Genomic DNA, 22,333 nt, shown 5'->3' with positions numbered 1-22,333 from the left:
AAACGGTCCCAGGATGCTTGTTTCCGGTCTAGGGAAGGCCTGGCTTGGCAGTTTGGGCTGGACTGTTCCCATGAGGCACAGGGTCAAGACTGATTTGCATATAGCAGGGTCTGAACTGGGGTGGCGAAGTGAGCTAAAGAACGATGATGATTTCAACCCAGATCTGTGACTAGGGGGAGTGTCTTAAAAGTTTCAGCGCTCCGTCCATCATCTCCTTGTGCTTGCTTTGGGTTTTTGAACCAGTCTTATGGTAATTCAAAAGACGTTGTCATTTCCTTTGCAGTAGGTATGACAGGCGAGTATGGTGTGAGCGCTTTTAACATGCATGTCTCCCTACCCTGTGATCTTTACTGGTATTACCACATTCATGCATGTTTTCTGCCATCAGCTTCAAAAGACAGGGAGTCCCTCTCCCTGCTACTTTCATGTCTGTTTTTAGGTCCCTGTTTTCTTGCCTATTTTAATTTACATGTTGTGTGGGTCACTGTTTCTGTTAGTACTAAGAGCATGACTCGCCTTCCTTTTTGATTGTAAACAGCCCGTCTGCAGCAATTTACATACAAGAAAACACTCTCGCTTTTAAATTTACATGACTTCTGGGTTCTTTCTGTTCAGAAACAGCAGGTTCATGTGCAGGTCCACTATCAAAGTTCGATCATATAACTTGAGTCAACTGTGTACATTGTGCCTTTTAGGACGGCGCAGTACAGTCAAACCTTTATCCCCACTTGTGTTTTCTAATAGGATTTGGATGCCACCTCGAGTTTCTGCGCCAAGGTTTAATCCCTTTCCTGCGGGGGTTATTCCCCCACTGTGCTGGGGGGGAGGGGGGCGCGCACAGCGCCCCCATGCTCATGACGTGCTCAGCTCGTCATGAGCTACGGCGCTCCGGTGCTCATGACGAGCTCAGCTCATCACAGGTATCTTACCTCCCGTGAAACGCTCAGCACAGGAGGGGAATTCTCCCCGCACCTGAGCGTTCCACGGCTCATGACGAGCTGAGCTCGTCATGAGCACCGGAGCGCCGTGCCTCATGTCATGAGCCTCGAAGAGGTTAAGGTGTCACTGGTTCGCCCGAAAATATGGGTAAGCTATATTCATAGTTAATCAATACATGGATTGATTGACCATATGGTTTATTGATGGGTTCAGTAACGACTTAGTTATGAACACCTAGTGCTAAAGTTTGTTTTCTTGTCTTATGAGTGCGTGAAGAAAAGTGTATGTTAGAAGGAGCCTAGGACTTTGTCTCTATCCAGGTAGTATATATTTTCCAGTTAAGGAGTTTGGTATGGTTGGAAATCTCACTTTATACTTTTCTTTTTCATGTCTTTCCTGAAGAAAGCGGCCACACCTCTACGGAGGGTAATACGCTGAAACATGTCATCCCTCACAGTTCTATTACAGGTTGAATAACATTCTGTCATAGTCTCACTTTTTAATTCTGACCTCTGGATGCCCCAATAAAGATTTGTTGGCATACCACATAGTCTGTTTTAGTTCACACACACTTTCTTTTCTGAGCACCACACCCTGGTCATCTACAGATTTTAGGAGACATCTTCTTTCTCATAAACAAAACATCCCTGAGCTCCTCCCTCTCAGAGAGGGGGTTGCAGCCCGCATTGCAACCAGGTTCGCAATGCGAAGAGGTTACCGGATGATGAAGCATGCCACCCTTGGGTGGGTGAGGGAAACCGACCTGTAAAAGGGACACTCCAGCACTCTCCTCTTTTATACTTAGACCCAGGGGCCATTTCTGTGCCTTCTGGTTATGCAACGGTCCCACATGTTGAAGTAAGTTACTCATATGTCAGGATTTGCCCATAGTAAAATATAATTTTAACCTACAGAATTGAAACAGGAAATATGCCGAATGGAAATTTTGACATGATCATAGTACGTGTAAAGGGCATTAGGGGGGACTCGCGTGTGGGGGGAGGCGGGGTCGCATGGGGAGGGAGGAGGGGGTTTAATTTTTTTTTTAAGTTAACTTACCTTCACCAGCCTCCTCACAGCAAGCAGCCCAGGCAGCCTCACTCCCTTCCCCTCAGCCAATCACAATGCTGCAACGGCAGCGTTCTGACTGGTTGGGACGCTGACCACACCGGCGTCTATAGGGAGGCCATTTTCTCCATGTAGGCTGCATGCAGCATAAAAAGACAAAATGTAGAGTACGTATGGCTGGTTTGGTCGGCCCTGGGGCAAACAGTCAGCGCCTTTCAAGTGGGCAAGCCACTGCTCCCCTACCCTAGCGCCGGACCGCCCACCCCCAAATCCTTCTGCCTTCTCGCAGTGCGAAAAGCAGAAACGTAAAATGGTATTTATAATACCATTTTATGTTTCTGCTTCTCGTACTTCCAGAAGGAAGTGGGGCGACGCTCCTTCGCCCACATGGAGGAGCCGCCCCTGGATGTTTGAGGTATTCATTTGAGAAATCACGGTCACTGAAACGTGGGCACCACTCTCTAATTTACATCATATCTCTCTGAGAAGAACATCACTTGCATGAAGATTTCGGGTCTGAGTTATTGTTTGTCATTCTGTCAGGGTGGTGGAGGACATTATGCCCACCACCTGACAGACGACCGTCTGCCATACTCTGCTATCAGGGCCACCACGGCTGCTCTTGTGGTGGCATGGGAGGTTTGCTGAGCATCCACCATGTTTCTAGCAGTCACCCACCAATTCTTTTTCATTTTTCAAAACCAGACTACTAATGTTCCTGACGTTCTGGGAGTTTTCTCCCATGGTATGGGGGGGAGGGGAGGGGTGGGGTGGGTTGTAAAGCTGGACTGGTCACGTTTTCGTTGCCTATTTGTATATTTGGGTGTTAAACTGGTACTAACATGGTGCAGCCAATTCCTACAAAATAATGAAGTCATACTACTGAAAAATGTGTTGCATAATTTGCCTATCTTGTTGTATAATTTACTCAACCCTGCCGCATAATTTGGACCCCTCCTGCTGCATAATTCCAGTGACAATGAATATAGCATACTTTATACATTGAAAACATACCCTGTAAGGCAATACATGAGCTAAAGCCCTATTCCAAACTATGAAACTTGCCCACCAGTTCCACAGCATGACCACTCACTACCTGAGCTTTAGCTCTAATATTGAAAGTGGGCAACCTTTAAATCTACCCAAAATGTTTCTGCTCCTGAACCTCACCACTGGTAACCATACAGATTATTAAAATGTATGTATTCATATTAAACATAATTAGTGTATAGCCAAAAGGTCTGGTTTAATATGCTAATTTTTAAACAGAATTGTATTAGTATATGTTAGCAGATAAAAGGTAGACCTATTGGCTTTAGCAAGAACGTCTGATAGCAAGAGCCCTGTCATAATTGTCCTGCTTTTGTTTCTATGATAGAAAGAAAAGCAGAACTGTAATGAAAATGTTTATGGCATCACCCTTTACTTTAGAAAGAAAATGACACAGGACTAAAAAAGGTCCTGTGCTATCTTATCAATTAAAGTGAAGGTCAGAAAGTCAAGGAATCTTTATTGTAGAACTTTGTTTGTAGTGTGTGAAACAAAAGTAATATAGAAAGGGAGCCATACCATACTGAAGGCTCCCTTGCTATCCTACCAATGTTGCAAAACAGTAGGAATAGAAGAAGTACTATTATGAAAGTGCCTTTGCTATTCAACCAAGTTAAATGAAGGTCTGGAAGCTAAGGGACTTTCATTATAGTCTTAATTTTCTTTCTTTGGAAAAGAGGGTGAGAGATTTTTTCAGGCATGGGGAAAGTGGGCTCTGGATTGTTTTAAATATCTTTTTACTTTAATTTATTTTTAATGTGAGTTAATGTGTGTTACAGATGTATTGTAGAGAAATGTTGTATCTATGTTTATTTATAAAGTTTTATATAGCGCGAACAAGATTCCTGCAATATTAAAACAAAACATGATTTACGAGAAATAGGAGGGTGTCACAGAGATTATTTGCATGAATATGAATGAGTTGCTGCTATAGTACAATATTGAAAACACGTCACAATCCCTGAATACTAGACGTAAACATATTTAGAATTTGGGCGAGTGGGCACGTGCACTGTCAGTGACCTGGCCAAAGAGGGAATGAAAGAGCCCAAACTGGATAATAAATTCAACTACTCCAAAAAGGGGACCACAAAATATGCTTGGCCCAAGGCACCTAAAACCCTTAGGATGTCCCAGGAGGAAGGGTGTCTTCGTGATACACTTACTTTTGTTTTTATGAGTTAGAAAATAAATCCACTCTTTAAACTTGGCATAAAGGTGGGGAGAAAATAGCCAGTCAAAATTGATAAATGCCCGGGCACAAAAGAAAATGAAAGGAAATAGCTACTCAGCACAGCAGGCAGGGAAGAGAAGTTGCCATGAGCTTAAAAAGCAGACAGAAAAAGCAGAGGTCTTTTGAGACTGTGGAACGGCCATTTCCCTGGTTACATAGGAGAAATTAGGAGGCCATGTTAGGGTCAGGCTCATCCTCGAGTTGGACAAATATTTTTTAGAAAGCCTTAGTTTTTTGTGACTGACGATTCATTGTAATTTTCAGAAGTAAAATCGAATGTATGACGTTACTACTCGGGCAAATACCACGCGGTAGGTTACAACGCTGTCGTTACAACGACCCCGGTGTTACCACGCGTGGCTTTACATCGCAAGTCGTTTCTACGACTTGCGCTAGATGGCGCGCTGTATTTAGGAATAGTATAAATTACTATTTCTACTCCAGTTAGCGCAACAGCAGGGAATGTGTCTTGGGCTTTAAATCCAAAACATTCCCTGGTGTTGCATGCCACCTAGCACAAGTCGTAGAAACTACTTGAGATGTAAAGCCACGCGTGGTAACAGCAGCGCTGTAAGCGCTGTTTCCCAGTAAAATCAAAAACAAAACAGGGAGTTCCCCCTCAATCCTATCTGGGACGGGGTTTTATAAAGTGACAAAAGCGAAAAGTCCCACCTAATTCCTGCTGTTTAAGCAGTGACTCGATGTATGAGTCAGGAGACTTTATGTCTCGAAGTCCCCAGTAATTACCACGGGAATTTGCAATCTATACCAAAGGCAATATATAACATTAATAGTACACACATGTATGCATTTCGTGAGGGGAGTTCTATGTGGCGCACATAAGACCAGATATACGTTTCTTTTAAAAGGTTGTACAGTTTTTTATTTAATAAAAAAAATTTTTGGACCATAACACGATACACAATTATACATAATCAATAAAATACATTTTAAAACATCATGATTAACTCATAGAAAAACCAAAAAACAAAGTCGACGCGGCGTTTCGGTGCTTGTATGTAGATACGACACCTTCTTCAGGACGGTTAATCTTATTAGCAAACTAAAGTTGTTCCAATCAGAGATCCCTGCATTTGACTTCAAGGGGGATGCTCGTAAGGTTTCCAATATATACGGATAAAATATGGCACCTGTTTAAAAATCAGGTCTTAACATGAAGCTGTATCAGGGTTGGCCACCGTTTTCTTTTTTCTCATCAGTTGACAAATTGCCCAGTTGGCATACTTCAGTTGTCACCGTTTTATAGACATGGGGACTTCTATCATCAGAGGCTCTGCATTCAGTAATCACCCTTTTGCTTAGTCGTCGTTTGAATTCTTTTAAAAGCAGTAATCTTCTGCAAGAGTACCGGCCTCCCTGCCTCCTCCGTGATACAGCTATCGGGACCCGGAAGCTGTATCACGGAGGAGGCAGGGAGGCCGGTACTCTTGCAGAAGATTACTGCTTTTAAAAGAATTCAAACGACGACTAAGCAAAAGGGTGATTACTGAATGCAGAGCCTCTGATGATAGAAGTCCCCATGTCTATAAAACGGTGACAACTGAGGTATGCCAACTGGGCAATTTGTCAACTGATGAGAAAAAAGAAAACGGTGGCCAACCCTGATACAGCTTCATGTTAAGACCTGATTTTTAAACAGGTGCCATATTTTATCCGTATATATTGGAAACCTTACGAGCATCCCCCTTGAAGTCAAATGCAGGGATCTCTGATTGGAACAACTTTAGTTTGCTAATAAGATTAACCGTCCTGAAGAAGGTGTCGTATCTACATACAAGCACCGAAACGCCGCGTCGACTTTGTTTTTTGGTTTTTCTATGAGTTAATCATGATGTTTTAAAATGTATTTTATTGATTATGTATAATTGTGTATCGTGTTATGGTCCAAAATTTTTTTTTATTAAATAAAAAACTGTACAACCTTTTAAAAGAAACGTATATCTGGTCTTATGTGCGCCACATAGAACTCCCCTCACGAAATGCATACATGTGTGTACTATTAATGTTATATATTGCCTTTGGTATAGATTGCAAATTCCCGTGGTAATTACTGGGGACTTCGAGACATAAAGTCTCCTGACTCATACATCGAGTCACTGCTTAAACAGCAGGAATTAGGTGGGACTTTTCGCTTTTGTCCCAGTAAAATCACCCCTCATTCATCACAATGGAAGCACAATAGTCAAACTCCACAGGAAGTGGAATGATAAACCAAACACACGATAGCATGTGGTGAAAAAGTCATCCTCATCGGAAGCAAATTGTATCTAATTGTTTTTTAAAGAATTAGCAAAAAAAATCCTGATTTACAGCTTTACCTGTCAGTAACCAGACCTAATGAGTGCTGGTTGTGCTGATACGCAATAAAGGAGCCCCGTGCTGAGCAGAACCTTTAATGCACACAGAGGTAGGTGAGATATATTGATCTGCTGCTGGTGAAGCTCTATAGGGAGTTGGCTAGAAGCAAGAAGAGATCATTGGAACCAAGATGAGCATTGGCACAGACCCCCTGCCTGGAAGTCAGCTGCTGAGGCAGTGGCCTGGAAATGTAGAGCCTTTGGTTTGATATCCTACGTCCTGTCCTGTTCCAAACGCTTGCCTACTGCAGTATCTCTACAGCAAAGACAGTGAGAAGTGCCTAGGAGGTGCTACTGGTGGTCTAGGTAACAGTACCAACGCCAGGTGTTCCCACCTGTGAGCTGGCGATGACCCACTGCTACATCATGAAATCTGACACATTTTATATTTCACAACAAGGGGTGGTGATGGACAGAGTCTCTGAATTAAGCAGAGTACTCTCACCCAGTCAAGAGATCAGGGCTAGATCCAACACCGTTTTTTAGCTCATTGCACCATCCCAGTTTCCGAACCTGGCTGTATGCAAATTAGTCTGTCCCTGGCCCAGTGCATCATGGGAACAGGGCAGACCAGACTACAAAAGCCAATTCTTACACTGGGAAGGAAACAAGCTTCCGGGGACCGGTTTCTGCCATTTCAGGCGTCTTCGGCCCGGCTTGCTTGAATCCTGATGGTGCAATGAGCAAGGGACTCACATCTGAGTATACCCTTCCACGCTTAGGGTGGACAAAATAATTTACAACAAGGGGTGGTGATGGACAGAGTCTCTGAATTAAGCAGAGTACTCTCACCCAGTCAAGAGATCAGGGCTAGATCTAACACCGTTTTTTAGCTCATTGCACCATCCCAGTTTCAGAACCTTGCTGTATGCAAATTAGTCTGTCCCTGGCCCAGTGCATCATGGGAACAGGGCAGACCAGACTACAAAAGCCAATTCTTACACTGGGAAGGAAACAAGCTTCCGGGGACCGGTTTCTGCCATTTCAGGCGTCTTCGGCCCGGCTTGCTTGAATCCTGATGGTGCAATGAGCAAGGGACTCACATCTGAGTATACCCTTCCACGCTTAGGGTGGACAAAATAATTTACAACAAGGGGTGGTGATGGACAGTGTCTCTGAATTAAGCAGAGTACTCTCACCCAGTCAAGAGATCAGGGCTAGATCCAACACCGTTTTTTAGCTCATTGCACCATCCCAGTTTCAGAACCTGGCTGTATGCAAATTAGTCTGTCCCTGGCCCAGTGCATCATGGGAACAGGGCAGACCAGACTACAAAAGCCAATTCTTACACTGGGAAGGAAACAAGCTTCCGGGGACCGGTTTCTGCCATTTCAGGCGTCTTGGGCCCGGCTTGCTTGAATCCTGATGGTGCAATGAGCAAGGGACTCACATCTGAGTATACCCTTCCACGCTTAGGGTGGACAAAATAATTTACAACAAGGGGTGGTGATGGACAGAGTCTCTGAATTAAGCAGAGTACTCTCACCCAGTCAAGAGATCAGGGCTAGATCCAACACCGTTTTTTAGCTCATTGCACCATCCCAGTTTCAGAACCTGGCTGTATGCAAATTAGTCTGTCCCTGGCCCAGTGCATCATGGGAACAGGGCAGACCAGACTACAAAAGCCAATTCTTACACTGGGAAGGAAACAAGCTTCCGGGGACCGGTTTCTGCCATTTCAGGCGTCTTCGGCCCGGCATGCTTGAATCCTGATGGTGCAATGAGCAAGGGACTCACATCTGAGTATACCCTTCCACGCTTAGGGTGGACAAAATAATTTACAACAAGGGGTGGTGATGGACAGAGTCTCTGAATTAAGCAGAGTACTCTCACCCAGTCAAGAGATCAGGGCTAGATCTAACACCGTTTTTTAGCTCATTGCACCATCCCAGTTTCAGAACCTTGCTGTATGCAAATTAGTCTGTCCCTGGCCCAGTGCATCATGGGAACAGGGCAGACCAGACTACAAAAGCCAATTCTTACACTGGGAAGGAAACAAGCTTCCGGGGACCGGTTTCTGCCATTTCAGGCGTCTTCGGCCCGGCTTGCTTGAATCCTGATGGTGCAATGAGCAAGGGACTCACATCTGAGTATACCCTTCCACGCTTAGGGTGGACAAAATAATTTACAACAAGGGGTGGTGATGGACAGTGTCTCTGAATTAAGCAGAGTACTCTCACCCAGTCAAGAGATCAGGGCTAGATCCAACACCGTTTTTTAGCTCATTGCACCATCCCAGTTTCAGAACCTGGCTGTATGCAAATTAGTCTGTCCCTGGCCCAGTGCATCATGGGAACAGGGCAGACCAGACTACAAAAGCCAATTCTTACACTGGGAAGGAAACAAGCTTCCGGGGACCGGTTTCTGCCATTTCAGGCGTCTTGGGCCCGGCTTGCTTGAATCCTGATGGTGCAATGAGCAAGGGACTCACATCTGAGTATACCCTTCCACGCTTAGGGTGGACAAAATAATTTACAACAAGGGGTGGTGATGGACAGAGTCTCTGAATTAAGCAGAGTACTCTCACCCAGTCAAGAGATCAGGGCTAGATCCAACACCGTTTTTTAGCTCATTGCACCATCCCAGTTTCAGAACCTGGCTGTATGCAAATTAGTCTGTCCCTGGCCCAGTGCATCATGGGAACAGGGCAGACCAGACTACAAAAGCCAATTCTTACACTGGGAAGGAAACAAGCTTCCGGGGACCGGTTTCTGCCATTTCAGGCGTCTTCGGCCCGGCATGCTTGAATCCTGATGGTGCAATGAGCAAGGGACTCACATCTGAGTATACCCTTCCAAACCGGTCCCCGGAAGCTTGTTTCCTTCCCAGTGTAAGAATTGGCTTTTGTAGTTTGGTTTGCCCTGTTCCCATCATGCACTGGGACAGGAAAAGACTAATTTGCATACAGCCAGGTTCTGAAACTGGGATGGTGCAATGAGCTAAAAAACGGTGTTGGATCTAGCCCTGATCTCTTGACTGGGTGAGAGTATTCTGCTTAATTCAGAGACTCTGTCCCTCACCACCCCTTGTTGTAAACATTTTATATTTCAGCACTGTCACACATGCCATTATATTCAGAGTTCAAAATACAACACGAACACCTGGCTCCGTACTAGCCTACACTCCTACTATTTATGGAGTAACTATTCTTTGACCTGTCCGAATAGAATTTTTATTAAATAGTCTTTAAACTGATCAAATTCTTTTTTTCATAAGACTGAAAAAGAAACACATATTTCTCAAATTGAAACAGAAATTCATTTAGTGATGTTGTCGTTGGTTGTAATTTGCTGCAAATAATTCTTATTTTGACGTATGTTCAATTTGTTTTTGACTGTGAATTGTGGTATTTATATGTGATGGTTTCTGTGTCAATTCCAGAAATATGTGTTTCTTTTTCAGTCTTTTGAAAAAGTTGTTTTTGATCAGTTTAAATTCTGCTTAATAAAAATTCTATTCGGACAGATAAAAGAATAGTCTGCCAGTTACTCAATACATAGTATAAACATACAAAGACACACAAACCCAATCAGCTAAAGCACACACAAAATTCATACTGAAATTGAACCAAGACACATACAAACTCCTACTTAACACCAGTTAGCAAACACACATAGTAGCTCATATCCAAATCCAGCAAACATATTTTCAAATCCCATCTGGTAATACACATACAAACATACGTCCATCCCTAGATAGCAAAGACACTTGCAGACACATCCAAAAGCTAAGATACGAACAAAAACATGAATAAACTCAAGCATGTAAAACACATATAAACCAAAACCCAAGTCCAATCAAGAGGTATGCATGCACACACCCAACCACATAGCCAAACCCAATGAGGATAAATACCAACCCATAATCAGTGGCTCTCAAGAACGCCAGTCGTAGACAGATGAAGTAGAAAGAACCTAAAGTGGAAAATCCACATCAATTCGCAATACATTAAAGTTGCTCCATGAGACTAAACTGCTGTCATTTACCAAAATAAGAGACCAAAAGCAAAATGTATCCCTGTAATAGCACGTTGATGGGGTAAAAGTCTAAAGAGATATTTATCATATATATCAAAAAAGGGGTTCCAAAATCTTCCACTGTGAAATTTTCAGCGGAAAGACCTGTATACAGTGTTGTCTTTTGCCTTCATAAGGCTCTATATCAAAAAGACACTTTTGTATTAGATGTGTGTTTTCATTTTCAACAGAAGTGCTTTGGGGACTTGTAGTGTTGCTTTAATTTAAATGAATCCTTTCGCCCATCACAATCAAATCGAATCTAAGGATTGGAAAAGTTGTTCCCTAGTGACACTTAGTCATCTGGTAACTCTAAGATATGAGAAAAACAATGCGTAGAATACTATTTTGGAGTCTGCGGAAATCATAACCTTCAGAAAAAATTGCTTTCACAACAGTTACACTCATACCTCATGTACTAAAATGAGTAACACACATCACACATTATATCAAGGGACACAAGACGACCATCAAAACCAGTGTGGTGGAGAACCTGCCCTTCAGAATTCATACATCCCCCAAGTTGTGACAATCGGAGTCCCTGTATCGCTCCTATGCCGATGGGAGTTACTGCAGACACATACCTACATGAGGACATGACATTCTGAATATAATGTGTTATCAGAATCTAAAATATAGAAAACATGGTCCACCCAAAGAAAACCCTCATCCATTGCTGTGTAACTTTAGCAAAATGCTGCCCGTCACTTACTGTGTCACACAACACGATAACTAGAAGCTTTCACCGCATGCCTGCCCGTCGGCAACTGGGCCAATGAGTGTCTGCTCAAGATTTCTGGCGCCAAGTTACTGTACCAGATTATGCCTGACCATCAGCGGCTTTGCCACATAACTCTTGCTCGGCCATTGCTGTGCCACAGAGTGCCTACTCATCATGTATTGTGCCCAAGTGTCTTTGCCCACAGGCACCATGGACCAGTTAGGTATCATTTACCAGGCAATACATATGTAAAAGAATTGGTTATTCACATAGTAACCATGAATAACCAACTAGACATCTCAACTTCCATCATTATACCACCCGCCTGGCAGACTAGTAGACGTGTCCACAACCCGGAACACAGATGACTGCCGTGAGGAGACAAGAGCACACACTCTTCTGATTTCCCAATACACGGGATTGCCGTAGTACGTACGATCTCCCTCACGGCACCTCCAACATAATATTTACCACTACCACGGTTAATACTGGAACCTGTTGTCCAGCACATTAGGACCTTTTTAGTTAGCCTGTGACTAACCTCACCGGCAACGTGGTCTTTTTACTTCTCCATTCGGTATTTATTAACATCATTGTGGTCAGCCGGAGAACCTAAGAACCGGCAGCCTGGCGTTCCCTTATAAGAATTTAACCACCGATACTGCCTAAGCCCAGCCGGGTTTGAATTATCACCGGCAGCGCGATTATAAGGAATTAAAACTTCGCTATTCAGCCCTGAGGAAGATGCAGAATTACATTCCACATGCGACGAAACACATGTCGGCTGGTTTCTGTTGCAGCTCATTGAAAAACGAATTAAAGATACAACAACGAGACTGCAGCATGATTATGGATTTTTTTCATTGAATTTGACTTTTATAACGAACATTACACACTGTTTATTATCTTATTGTGTGCCTAGGTCTGGTTAGAATTGTGTTAACTGTGAGGGTTTCTCCCTCACATTAATGGTGGGGTTATAGGGCTTATCCCCTCTCCTAGTAGCACCAAGTAACCTATTTTACTCTTGAATTTGCGTTATATAGCAGAGCGCCCATTTACCCTGACTTCCTAAAAAGTCTTTGCTTAGAGATTCACTAGTAGGACAAAGAAGCCAATATGGGATTAAAATTTGTTCAGGAAAAGGGATTTTGACAAGATGTCCTGATCAGGGGCACTCTCCCGTCTCAGTGGATCGGGTTGCACTGCAGCTACAGACATTTCCCATCAGGTCAATGCAGCCCTCAAAGGTTTAGTAGTAGCACTTACGCAGCGTGGGCACTGGCGTAGGGGCGGTTTCCCCTGTTCCTCCTGGGCTCTCCTCCAGTGTGCACCTCTGGTCGTCCATTCGATTGCTCTGAAATTTACTGAGTAGGTCGAAGAAGCATTCCTCATCAGACGGTGCCCGCTTGATTTTCTGCAAAAGTAAAAGACAGTGGCGCTCCATTAGCAATGAGTATAGTAACGTTTATTTTGTTGATTAATTAAAACCATTACAAACAGCAAAGAGCAAATTCAGTTTACAACCTGATTTGAGAAAAGCAATATAAACACAGACCCAGATTATCCAGCGCTCATTACATACTTAGTTCAGCTGTAGTAGGATGATCAATAAACAATTTAGCAGCAAAAGTGAAATAAACTGCAACGAGTTGTTAATGAACGAATTAGCAGCAAAAGTTAAATAAAGTGCAATGTGCGCTCTAGATCCATAACAAATACTTTAGATGCTAATCAAAGAATTCTGATAAAACCATTTTAATCTTAGAATAATAATTAATATACTATCTCCCCAACTGTTTTGATATACCTTAAGGCAACAAATTAGAAAATCATATACTTACAGCAAATATTATCTATAAAATGAAATAATACTTTTATAACAATTAAATTTAAAAATTTCTATAAAATTTCCTCATGATCCCTAAAAACATTTACTATTATAAAGTCATTGACATTTTAGATAGCATTCATTACATGGATTTCATCGATTGCAGTGTCTTCCTTACATAATTTTGTTTCCACTATAAGGATATATTTAACAAACTGATTAACTAATCTAGGTGTAATACCTCTTAGACATACAATGATTGCAGTTCTGCATGTTCTTACTCCCATTTCCTTAAAAAGCGGTTTTAAAAACATCTTTCGTTCAACAAGCAATCTTGGGCCCAAAGTTACAATATGCTGTAGAGTTTCTTCGTTTTTACCACATAATCTACAGACATTAGAGGGCCAATTTTTTCCCCATTTTGGGATTCCATCTTTGGTTGGGTATCTCCCAAACCGTAGCAGCATAAATTTATTTTTAATATAAGGTTTTAAATAAAATTTCTAATAGGGCTGGGGATACAAATTGTTAAAAGAGTTTGCTATTGTCCAAAGATGTTTTTTCCCCTTAAACGTCTTTATCCGTTATACAAGACAAAAGTGCTGCTAATTGATTGATTGTTTTTTAAAGACCATTTTACACCTTGTTTCATCCTCTAATTCCGGGCAATCAAAGGCAAGCAAACACTCGTTTAAATAAGATCACCAGCTTCCCGAATAGGCCCCTCTTTGAATCTCTAGCCAACAAAGGTTGGCCAGCGAGCCTTCCTCTGATCTGGATAATAACAGTAAAGATTTTAAAAATGTAGATTGCCTAACGAGACACTGTTTCTTCAGTCCAAATTCCAGTCTGACATTCGCTCGACTGATGTTTTTTGGGATTCTAAATACCGATTTATATGATGTTATTTCAATATCATTAGCAAAGAGATATTTAGATGTTCTCAATGAGTAAACAAAGAAGGTATGTGACGGCGGCTGGGGGAGCGAGGTTGGACAGGCTTTGTATATCGGGGTGCGGACACCACACTGGGCTATCCAACATGTATGCGGATGCTTGTGATCTAGAACAGTGATACTCAAAGTACGGCCGGGGGGGGGCGCATGCGGCAGTCCTGACCTTTACATGCCCCCCGCCCCCGGTGACATTAGCACTAGGCATCTATTTAATCGACTCAGCACTTACATAAAAAAAGATTCTAAATAATTGGGCAAGATTATTTAAAGTTAAAGAGAGGAAGTAACTAGGATGTCCTGCACTGCTTAACTTTAGGAACACCTTCATTTTTAAAGGCCTCTTGCAGCAAATGTGAAAATATTTGAAGGTCTCTTCAAAGTTCAAAAAGTGTTTCCTTAACATGCAGAAGCATTAAACCTTAGTACATCAGATTATATTAGTACTTTGAGAAGTATTTTTAAAGTATTTTTTTTAAAGTGAGAGTTTGCAAAAATAAATTTAGAAATATTCATGCTTCCGCCTATCCTGATAGTAATAGTAAATTAAGAGGCGAGTCGCTTGCTGTGTGCACCCTTTGGGAGGCCTGGGTTGCTATTATATATAAGCGACATTATGGGTAATTAAATCAAACACAGGAGAAGGTTTTGTACCGCACACATCCTGAAGTCATGTATTTCGAGATCCTCTTATATGTAATATTGAAGAAAAAGGAGTTAAAGTGAAATAAAACAATTGTCCAGGATCACACAGTTTGGTTAAGTAGTCAAGCAGGATTGATCCCATGATTTATGGTTTCACATTGTGCAATTCAGCCACTAGATATACATGCTTTGCTTCCCCTATACCCAGCTTAGCCAACACCCACAACCCCAACTCCCCATCCCAAACTGCCAATCTGCTGGCATCAGTGCGGCCCTCGGTCACACCAAAAACCAAACTTTTTGGCCCCTGGGAACATATTTGTGAGTGCCCATGCTCTAGATGGAAGGCCAAGCTTTCAAGCGTTGGAGCTCAGAGTCTGATCTATGCCAGATATCCGAGATAGACACAACCTATATGATCAACTTCCATCCAGATCATGAGATGGCTATGCACATCTCATGTTGGTATTGTGAACATCAAACAAGCATTGGCACTTCAGAAATCAATGGCCGAGGGCTCCATGTTTGGTCAGAGTGAGATCACACTGCTTGCACAGTCTCTTGGGAAGGCTTTGAGGCTCTGGGATTCTGGGAGCGTTTGTGTAGAGAATGAAGATCAGGAATCCACGTACATGATGAAGATATTTATTTAAGTAAGGTGGTGCAAGATAGTTGTACATTCATTAAGTAAAAAGTAATGGAATATTAAACCCCACCAGGAGCAGGATGGTACCAGCTCAGCCCCAGCTTACAACTGGAATTCAAGAGCTCTGTAACATTCTAATACATCATCATGATGTGAACATTCTATATGGCTGGTCGGAGACTATGGGAAAAGAAATAAGAAGTGCAGCCACCACAGTTTGCCCAGGTGGGGATATTCAAACCTGGCTGTACATAAGGCCAAACTCTTGAATCCTGGGGCTCCTTGCATAAGGCTTCAGTTCCGGGGCCACAACCTGCCTGGGGAGCAGCTCTTAGCCCCTGTGGGGAGCATCGTCAACCAGCAGGTCCAATTGCCCTTAGAACCCCCTCGCCTCGAGTCTGCTGTCTGCCCATCGTTTCTGGTAACCCTTTTAGCAACAGAGTACAAGCTACACGGAGCAAGGGGCACAGGCATATCATGGCTGGCACAGGAATCCAAGGGCTGGCACAGGCATACCAGAGCTGGCACAGGAATCCAAGAGCTGGCACAGGAGTCCAAGAGCTGGCACAGGCATACCAGGGCTGGCACAGGAATACAAGGGCTGGCACAGGCATACCAGGGCTGGCACAGGAATCCAAGAGCTGGCACTGGAATCCAAGAGCTGGCACTGGAATCCAATGCCTGGCATAGGCATATCATGGCTGGCACAGAAATCCAAGGGCTGGCACAGGCATACCAGGGCTGGCACAGGAATCCAAGGGCTGGCGCAGTAATCCAAGGGCTGGCACAGGAATCCAAGGGCTGGCACCGGCATACCAGGACTGGCATTGGATCCTAGGGCTGCCGCTGAAATCCATGGGCTGGCACAGGAATCCAAGGGCTGGCACTGGAATCCAAGGGCTGGCACTGGAATCCAAGAACTGGCACAGGCATACCAGGGCTGGCACAGAAATCCAAGAGCTGGCACAGGAATCCAATGCCTGGCATAGGCATATCATGGCTGGCACAGAAATCCAAGGGCTGGCACAGGCATACCAGGGCTGGCACAGGAATCCAAGGGCTGGCGCAGTAATCCAAGGGCTGGCACAGGAATCCAAGGGCTGGCACCGGCATACCAGGACTGGCATTGGATCCTAGGGCTGCCGCTGGAATCCATGGGCTGGCACTGGAATCCAAGAACTGGCACACGCATACCATGGCTGGCGCAGGATCCTAGGGCTGCCACAGAGATCCACGGGCTGGCACAGAGATCCAAGGGCTGGCACAGAGATCCAAGGGCTGGCACAGAGATCCAAGGGCTGGCACAGAGATCCAAGGGCTGGCACAGGAATCCAAGGGCTGGCACTGGAATCCAAGGTCTGGCACCGGTGTACCGCTGGTATTCCCACCCCTGCACCGCGCCCGGAATGAGGACTAACATGCAGCTCTTTCTCCTGGATGTTGCCTTGATTCTGAGCTCGTTCTGTCTCAAACATTTCGCTTGCTGTTAGCATGCTGCAATGAGACACCCCATAGAACAGGCCCAACACAGCCAGCAGCCCCAATAGTGTGGCACCATCAAAGCGGGCAGTGCATCCTCGGATTAATTAATTAATAAATATACATGCCGTGGCGCAAAGCGTGTCTCAGAAGCCAGCCTGCCTTAGCATCCCACTCTGGACTCCACCTCATGGTCTTCCATCCACCAGCCCACACTTCCTCCTTTTCCCCTCTCTCTTGCGGGGTCCCCCACCCCCGCTGCCACTCTTACCTGCTTCCTCTCTCGCCCTTTCTGCCTTCCTCTCTCTTGCTCTGGGTTAAAGCCTGATGATAAAAATCCTAATTCTCATAATCACTAATTACAGCCGCCCCAGCTTCCTTAGATAAGGATAGAGCGGCAAGAAGGCAGCCTGCCAGCCATCAAACGCACCCCGTGCTCTCCACACTCGTTTATGTTTAATAGTTTATTTTTGTATACAATACAGCTGTTGTCAACCAGCTGTGTGCTCATCTGTTTATTTGACTATTTTTAGGAATCCTTTGCCAGTTGAAGGGGGGTCTATCTTGGCTGCTGAACCTACAGCCCTGGGTTTTAAGCCGGCTTTTGGCGTGTAATCAAAAAGTGTGTCATTCTGGTTCAATTATGTCCGCTCCCTATGCCTGAAGTTAGAAACATGTGTAATGTAAAGAGGTAAAAACCAACTGGGCAGCGAGCTGTCCAGTAATGTCTCAATCACACGTTCACACTGCCCTTCCACATGAGAAGCTGGTTTCTGTGAATCCATGCACCTTACGTTTCTGTGTACAGCATCTCATGTCAAGATCTTTCTGCCCCCAGAAAAGTGTTCTTTATAAAGTGCTCCACTGTCCCCCGACACAATGTTGGCGCTTTATCGAGTACTACAAAAAAGGTTTCAAATAAGTGATTTCTTCTAAACATATACTCTATAAGCAGAAACGTGTTAAGGCATGGGCAAAGTGGGCTCTGTCCCATGGCCCCTGCCTATCAGCCGCCCCTCCACCCCACCATAGAGCCAGCTCTGTTCTGAAGAGAGTCTTTCCCGGATGACCATGAATAATTCTTAAAGAGATTGTGTTTTTAAATAACATTTTCCTTTAATTTATTTTTAATGTGGGTGATGTGCAAGAGTCTATTACATATTACGACATTTTGTATAGAAATGTGTTTATGTTTCATGCAACATCCATTAAAAAAATTATTTTAGATAAAAAGAGGACATCATATATGAGAAATTGTAGGTTGTCACAGAGATTATTTGCAGCCATATTAATGAGTTGCTGCTGTGGTACAACATTGAAAACACATCTCACTATCCCTGGATATTAGATGTAAACACATTTAGAATGTGGACGAGGGTGCCTGTGCTCTCTCAGTGACCTGGCCAAAGAGCTCAAATTAATTCCGAGCAGGGGCCCCTAAGTATGTTTGGCCCAGAGCCCCCAAAATCCTTAAGATGTCCTTATCTGTAAGAGTGTAACAATGTGGTAAATGTGATTAGAAATTAAGCAACTCATGCGAATTCTATTAGAGATCAAACGTTTCCACTAGTCCCTGTTATTTCTGCAGTCATCCCTTTCTCAAGAATCCTTAGGACCTTTGACCTATTAGCAGATGTTCAGCACAAGCCACTGCTACATCAAGGCCAAACAAACAGCTGGCTTACTGCATCATCACTAATGGCCATAAGAAGGCGCCAGATTTAAATCATAGCTTAAAAAAATACCCTGTTGCTAGTGGAGCTGGAGTGCCCAAACAACAAAATGTAATTTTGCCTGCGGGTCTGGAAATTATTGAGCCGGATCTGGTTCTCTGCCAACGCATTTTCATTGCCATAACCAAATAACCTAAAAAGTTGGTACATAAAAGTGCAATCTAAATTAATGCACTGCATGCAATCCTTCTTTAAACCAAACTGGTAATGTCATTGATTTATTTTTCTAGTTATTTCAATTCACTCAATATCAGAGTTTAAAAAAAAAATGCATCATGCTTATATGTCCATTTCTTTTAATATCTCATTCAAAGAAATGAATTATTGATGAAAACTGCACACACAAACTCGCTTAGCTGCACTTAAATTACAAGACAAGCCCCATAAGGGCCCAGATGTTTCCAGGTACTGATAGACTGAAGCAATATTGAGCTCACTGTTTCCCTTACAAAGCCACAAATACTGCAGTGTGTGTAGAATAAGGTAGCTACAATCGGCCTGATTCACGTAGAGTTTTTGTGCACAGATGCAAATTTGCTCCCACATAAGTTGCCAAAGTTCAGATGAAACTTCTGACTTTCAGAAGATTAACAAAGTATCCTAAGAGCACTCATGGAAATCTAGGTCGGTTGTAGATTTCCAGGAGTATGCTCATTCTTAAACATACACATACAGACTTCTACATGGTGAGTAATTAGGGCTGTGCAAATGTGAGCCAAATGTACATGTATGCACTTAAGACACCTATGCATAGATTATGTTGTGAGTAGGTGCGCCTTACTCTGGTTGTACACCTAACATATTTGTGATTTCCAAGAGTAAGGCAGGATTACTTCAAGAGTAAGTGAGAAAAAATATATTTGTCAATCGGGCCCTCAGTTTCTGTGTTCCTCCACTTTGGATAGAGGAGCTTACTCTTACGCTCTTTACACATGGGGGTGCAGAACTCAGGTCCTGGCGGGGAACAAGATGAAAGTGTAGGAGTATGGACGGGGTGTAGCCGTGAATGACCAAAATCAGGGGCGCGGCAGACGTATTACCACGTCTTGCAAACAGAATCCAGGTAATTAGGGACTTTGCTTCAATTTGTACCACGTCTGGTGACAGATTTTCGGGGTCCTTTGCTCACTTTCTATCCCTCTCTCTCTCACTCTCTCCCTGATCCTGGAGTCCCAAGTCAGCAGAAGGGAGAACTGGTGTTCTTTGGTGCAGAAAATGTAATTTCCCCGTGTGCTTCTGTGAACACTGACACGCCTGGAGTAGACTCCCTTCCCACCCCCTCAGGAGCCCCGTATGGATAATTGACAAGGTTGCGGTACATTCATGATGGAACTTATCATGGCTCCACGATTATTGAAATTAAAGAGAATTTGACGACTTCCATTTCACTTGCTCGACTGAATGTGATTACATTTACGGTGAATCTTATACAAAGAATCTCGTACATTGGCTAACCTGTGATGGCATGACTTTAGTGCTCAATATATTGTGAACAAGCCTTGAGGAAGACCGCATAGGGCGCAACGCGCATCGGCTGTGGAGCATTGTGTTTTGAAAGAAATAAAATCTGAATTTTCTATGTGACTCTCTAGGATTGGAATAGAGTGTTCCGACAAGAATAATAACTGAAGAAAAGTGCTGACTGCACAGAGGACAAAAGTTACCATATGTGATGTGCGCTGGCGTTTTATTACCACCCCCTCAGGATGCTGAAAGTGCATTGGGTGGTCCTCAGTCTGCTGTTACCTACAACTGATTGCATTCACATACCAGAGCGAGTGCGGATGCGTCAAATAAAAAGTGCACAGTGTGCACGTGTTAAGTTGTGTTGTATTGAGTACCTATCGAAAAGGCCAAGCAAGCTATGCTGCTTTTACACGCCCAATGATCCCACTTGGGAAGACGTCAATGGCCAACAGAACCCATTGGCGCCATAAGTCTCCCTGCAGGGCCTTTAAAAGATGGGGACGAGGGAGCATTAGGTCCCAGGTCCGCGCTTTTTCTGCAACACTTATTAGTACATTTGTAGTTGCAGGCAAATGTGTTATCTTCAATAATAAAGAGGCAACTTTTGTGGCCAGACTACTAGATGGCGACAGACACATTGTTTTCTCCTTCACTGGAGTACATTATTTTTTATCAGTTAGAAACGTGCTTACAGCATCTGACAAAAATGGGAGCAGCTTCCAGGGGCCCCGCATCACAATTTGGCCGAGGCCTCGTAAAAACATTGGATAGAGTGACTGTGCTGGGTGAACTTTACAAACTGGGTAAAAGGGACTGGAAGTGCAACCTGACAGAGGGCGGCCCCTTCCCGCAGTGAGAGCTGGAGTCGCAGGAGAGAGTTTGACTGAGGGGGTACCTCAGTTTTAGGAGATTTTTAGCTCTTTGTGCAGAGCTCATATATTGTTAATGGCTGGCAGAGGGGTACTTTGCAAGGTTCATCTGAATTCCTTACAACCATTTATGCTAAGACACACCCCAAGGCTTGGACACAAAGCGGGAAATAAACTGTGTTGCCTGTTCACATGATAGCTAGTACATGGCAGTCAACCGGCCCATTGTGAGGATGGCCGTAACCAGACCTAGTTTCCGGTACCCAGCACTAATCATGCAGTGGTATATATTTGAGCCTTTTCCCTTAATCGCCATGGACTTGTGAGCCCCAGAAGCCAGGACTGGCCGATAGTCACCGGCCGGAAGTACTTCAATGTACTGATGTTGTCCTGTGGAGCGGTGTGGTGCAGCGGCCAGGGCAGCTGACTTCGGAGCACAGGGTTCACTCACGGTTCGATCCCCGGCTCCAGCGGCAGCTGAGCTCAGCACCATGTGACTCTGGGCAATAGCTCACTTAATTTCCACGACGGCCCACAGCGCCTTGAGACCCGTAAGGGTGAGTAGTTTGCGTTTTACTAATACGGATTTATTTATTTACTGTGGATCACACATTTCCTGAGAATTGTTGCTGCTTTACATTGATTTCAAGATGCAAACCTGCAAAAAAGGCAAGCCTCCACACCCTTGCTCAAAGACTGCGCGTCTTGTTTAAGGCATAAGGTATAGGTGTTGATGTTGACATGCTGATCCCTTGTACTTTTAACACCATGCGTGCGGTGCAGATTTCCGCGGTGCGCTGAAGTTTGCAAAAACCCGCGGTTCATGACGAGCTCAGCTCGTCATGAGCGTACGAGAGGTGTACCTCATGACGAGCTGAGCTGAGCTCGTCATGAGCGTCGAAGGGGATATACCTTCATTTTTTTCTCATGTCATTTAGTTGTCTTTATCCATCTTCTGTTCTCTTTCCGAGATGTTCGTACTCTCATGAACTATCGCTTTTTTTGTGTAATCACAGTGAGGTGCCTGTTTATAGCTATCATTTCAAAACACAAAGCAGTAAATTTAATGTATAGTCCAGCCAAATTGCAGCTCACATAAAAATAATCTTTGCTGCTACACAAAATGACTAACTTTCCCGAGTCGGCGATATTTATAGGAAAGGGCGTAGGAAGGGTCCACCCGTCGCAGCCTGAGATCCAGTGTGACGTTGACCTAGACCAATCTCTCATTCATCGACGACAAGCATGAATGGGGCATGCCAAGGTGAGTACCAACCTCAAAGGGTGGCAACGGCAGGAGAGAA

The 22,333-nt window shown here is 43.9% G+C and overlaps 1 protein-coding gene across 3 annotated transcripts in view; it reads right to left on the bottom strand.

Moving 5' to 3' along the window:
- LOC144754272 (G-protein-signaling modulator 1-like) overlaps positions 1 to 22,333 on the bottom strand; it is an 886,476-nt gene that overhangs the window by 16,867 nt on the left and 847,276 nt on the right. For all 3 annotated transcript variants that reach the window (XM_078641903.1, XM_078641902.1, XM_078641904.1), the window contains exon 12: positions 12,676 to 12,823. In XM_078641903.1, the coding sequence (XP_078498029.1) occupies positions 12,676 to 12,823 (148 nt within the window). The remainder of the gene's footprint in view (positions 1 to 12,675; positions 12,824 to 22,333) is intronic.

Source organism: Lissotriton helveticus, chromosome 5_1 (assembly GCF_964261635.1).
Source record: "Lissotriton helveticus chromosome 5_1, aLisHel1.1, whole genome shotgun sequence".
NCBI classification, from domain to species: domain Eukaryota; kingdom Metazoa; phylum Chordata; class Amphibia; order Caudata; family Salamandridae; genus Lissotriton; species Lissotriton helveticus.
This window is presented reverse-complemented; position numbering and strand designations above follow the sequence as displayed.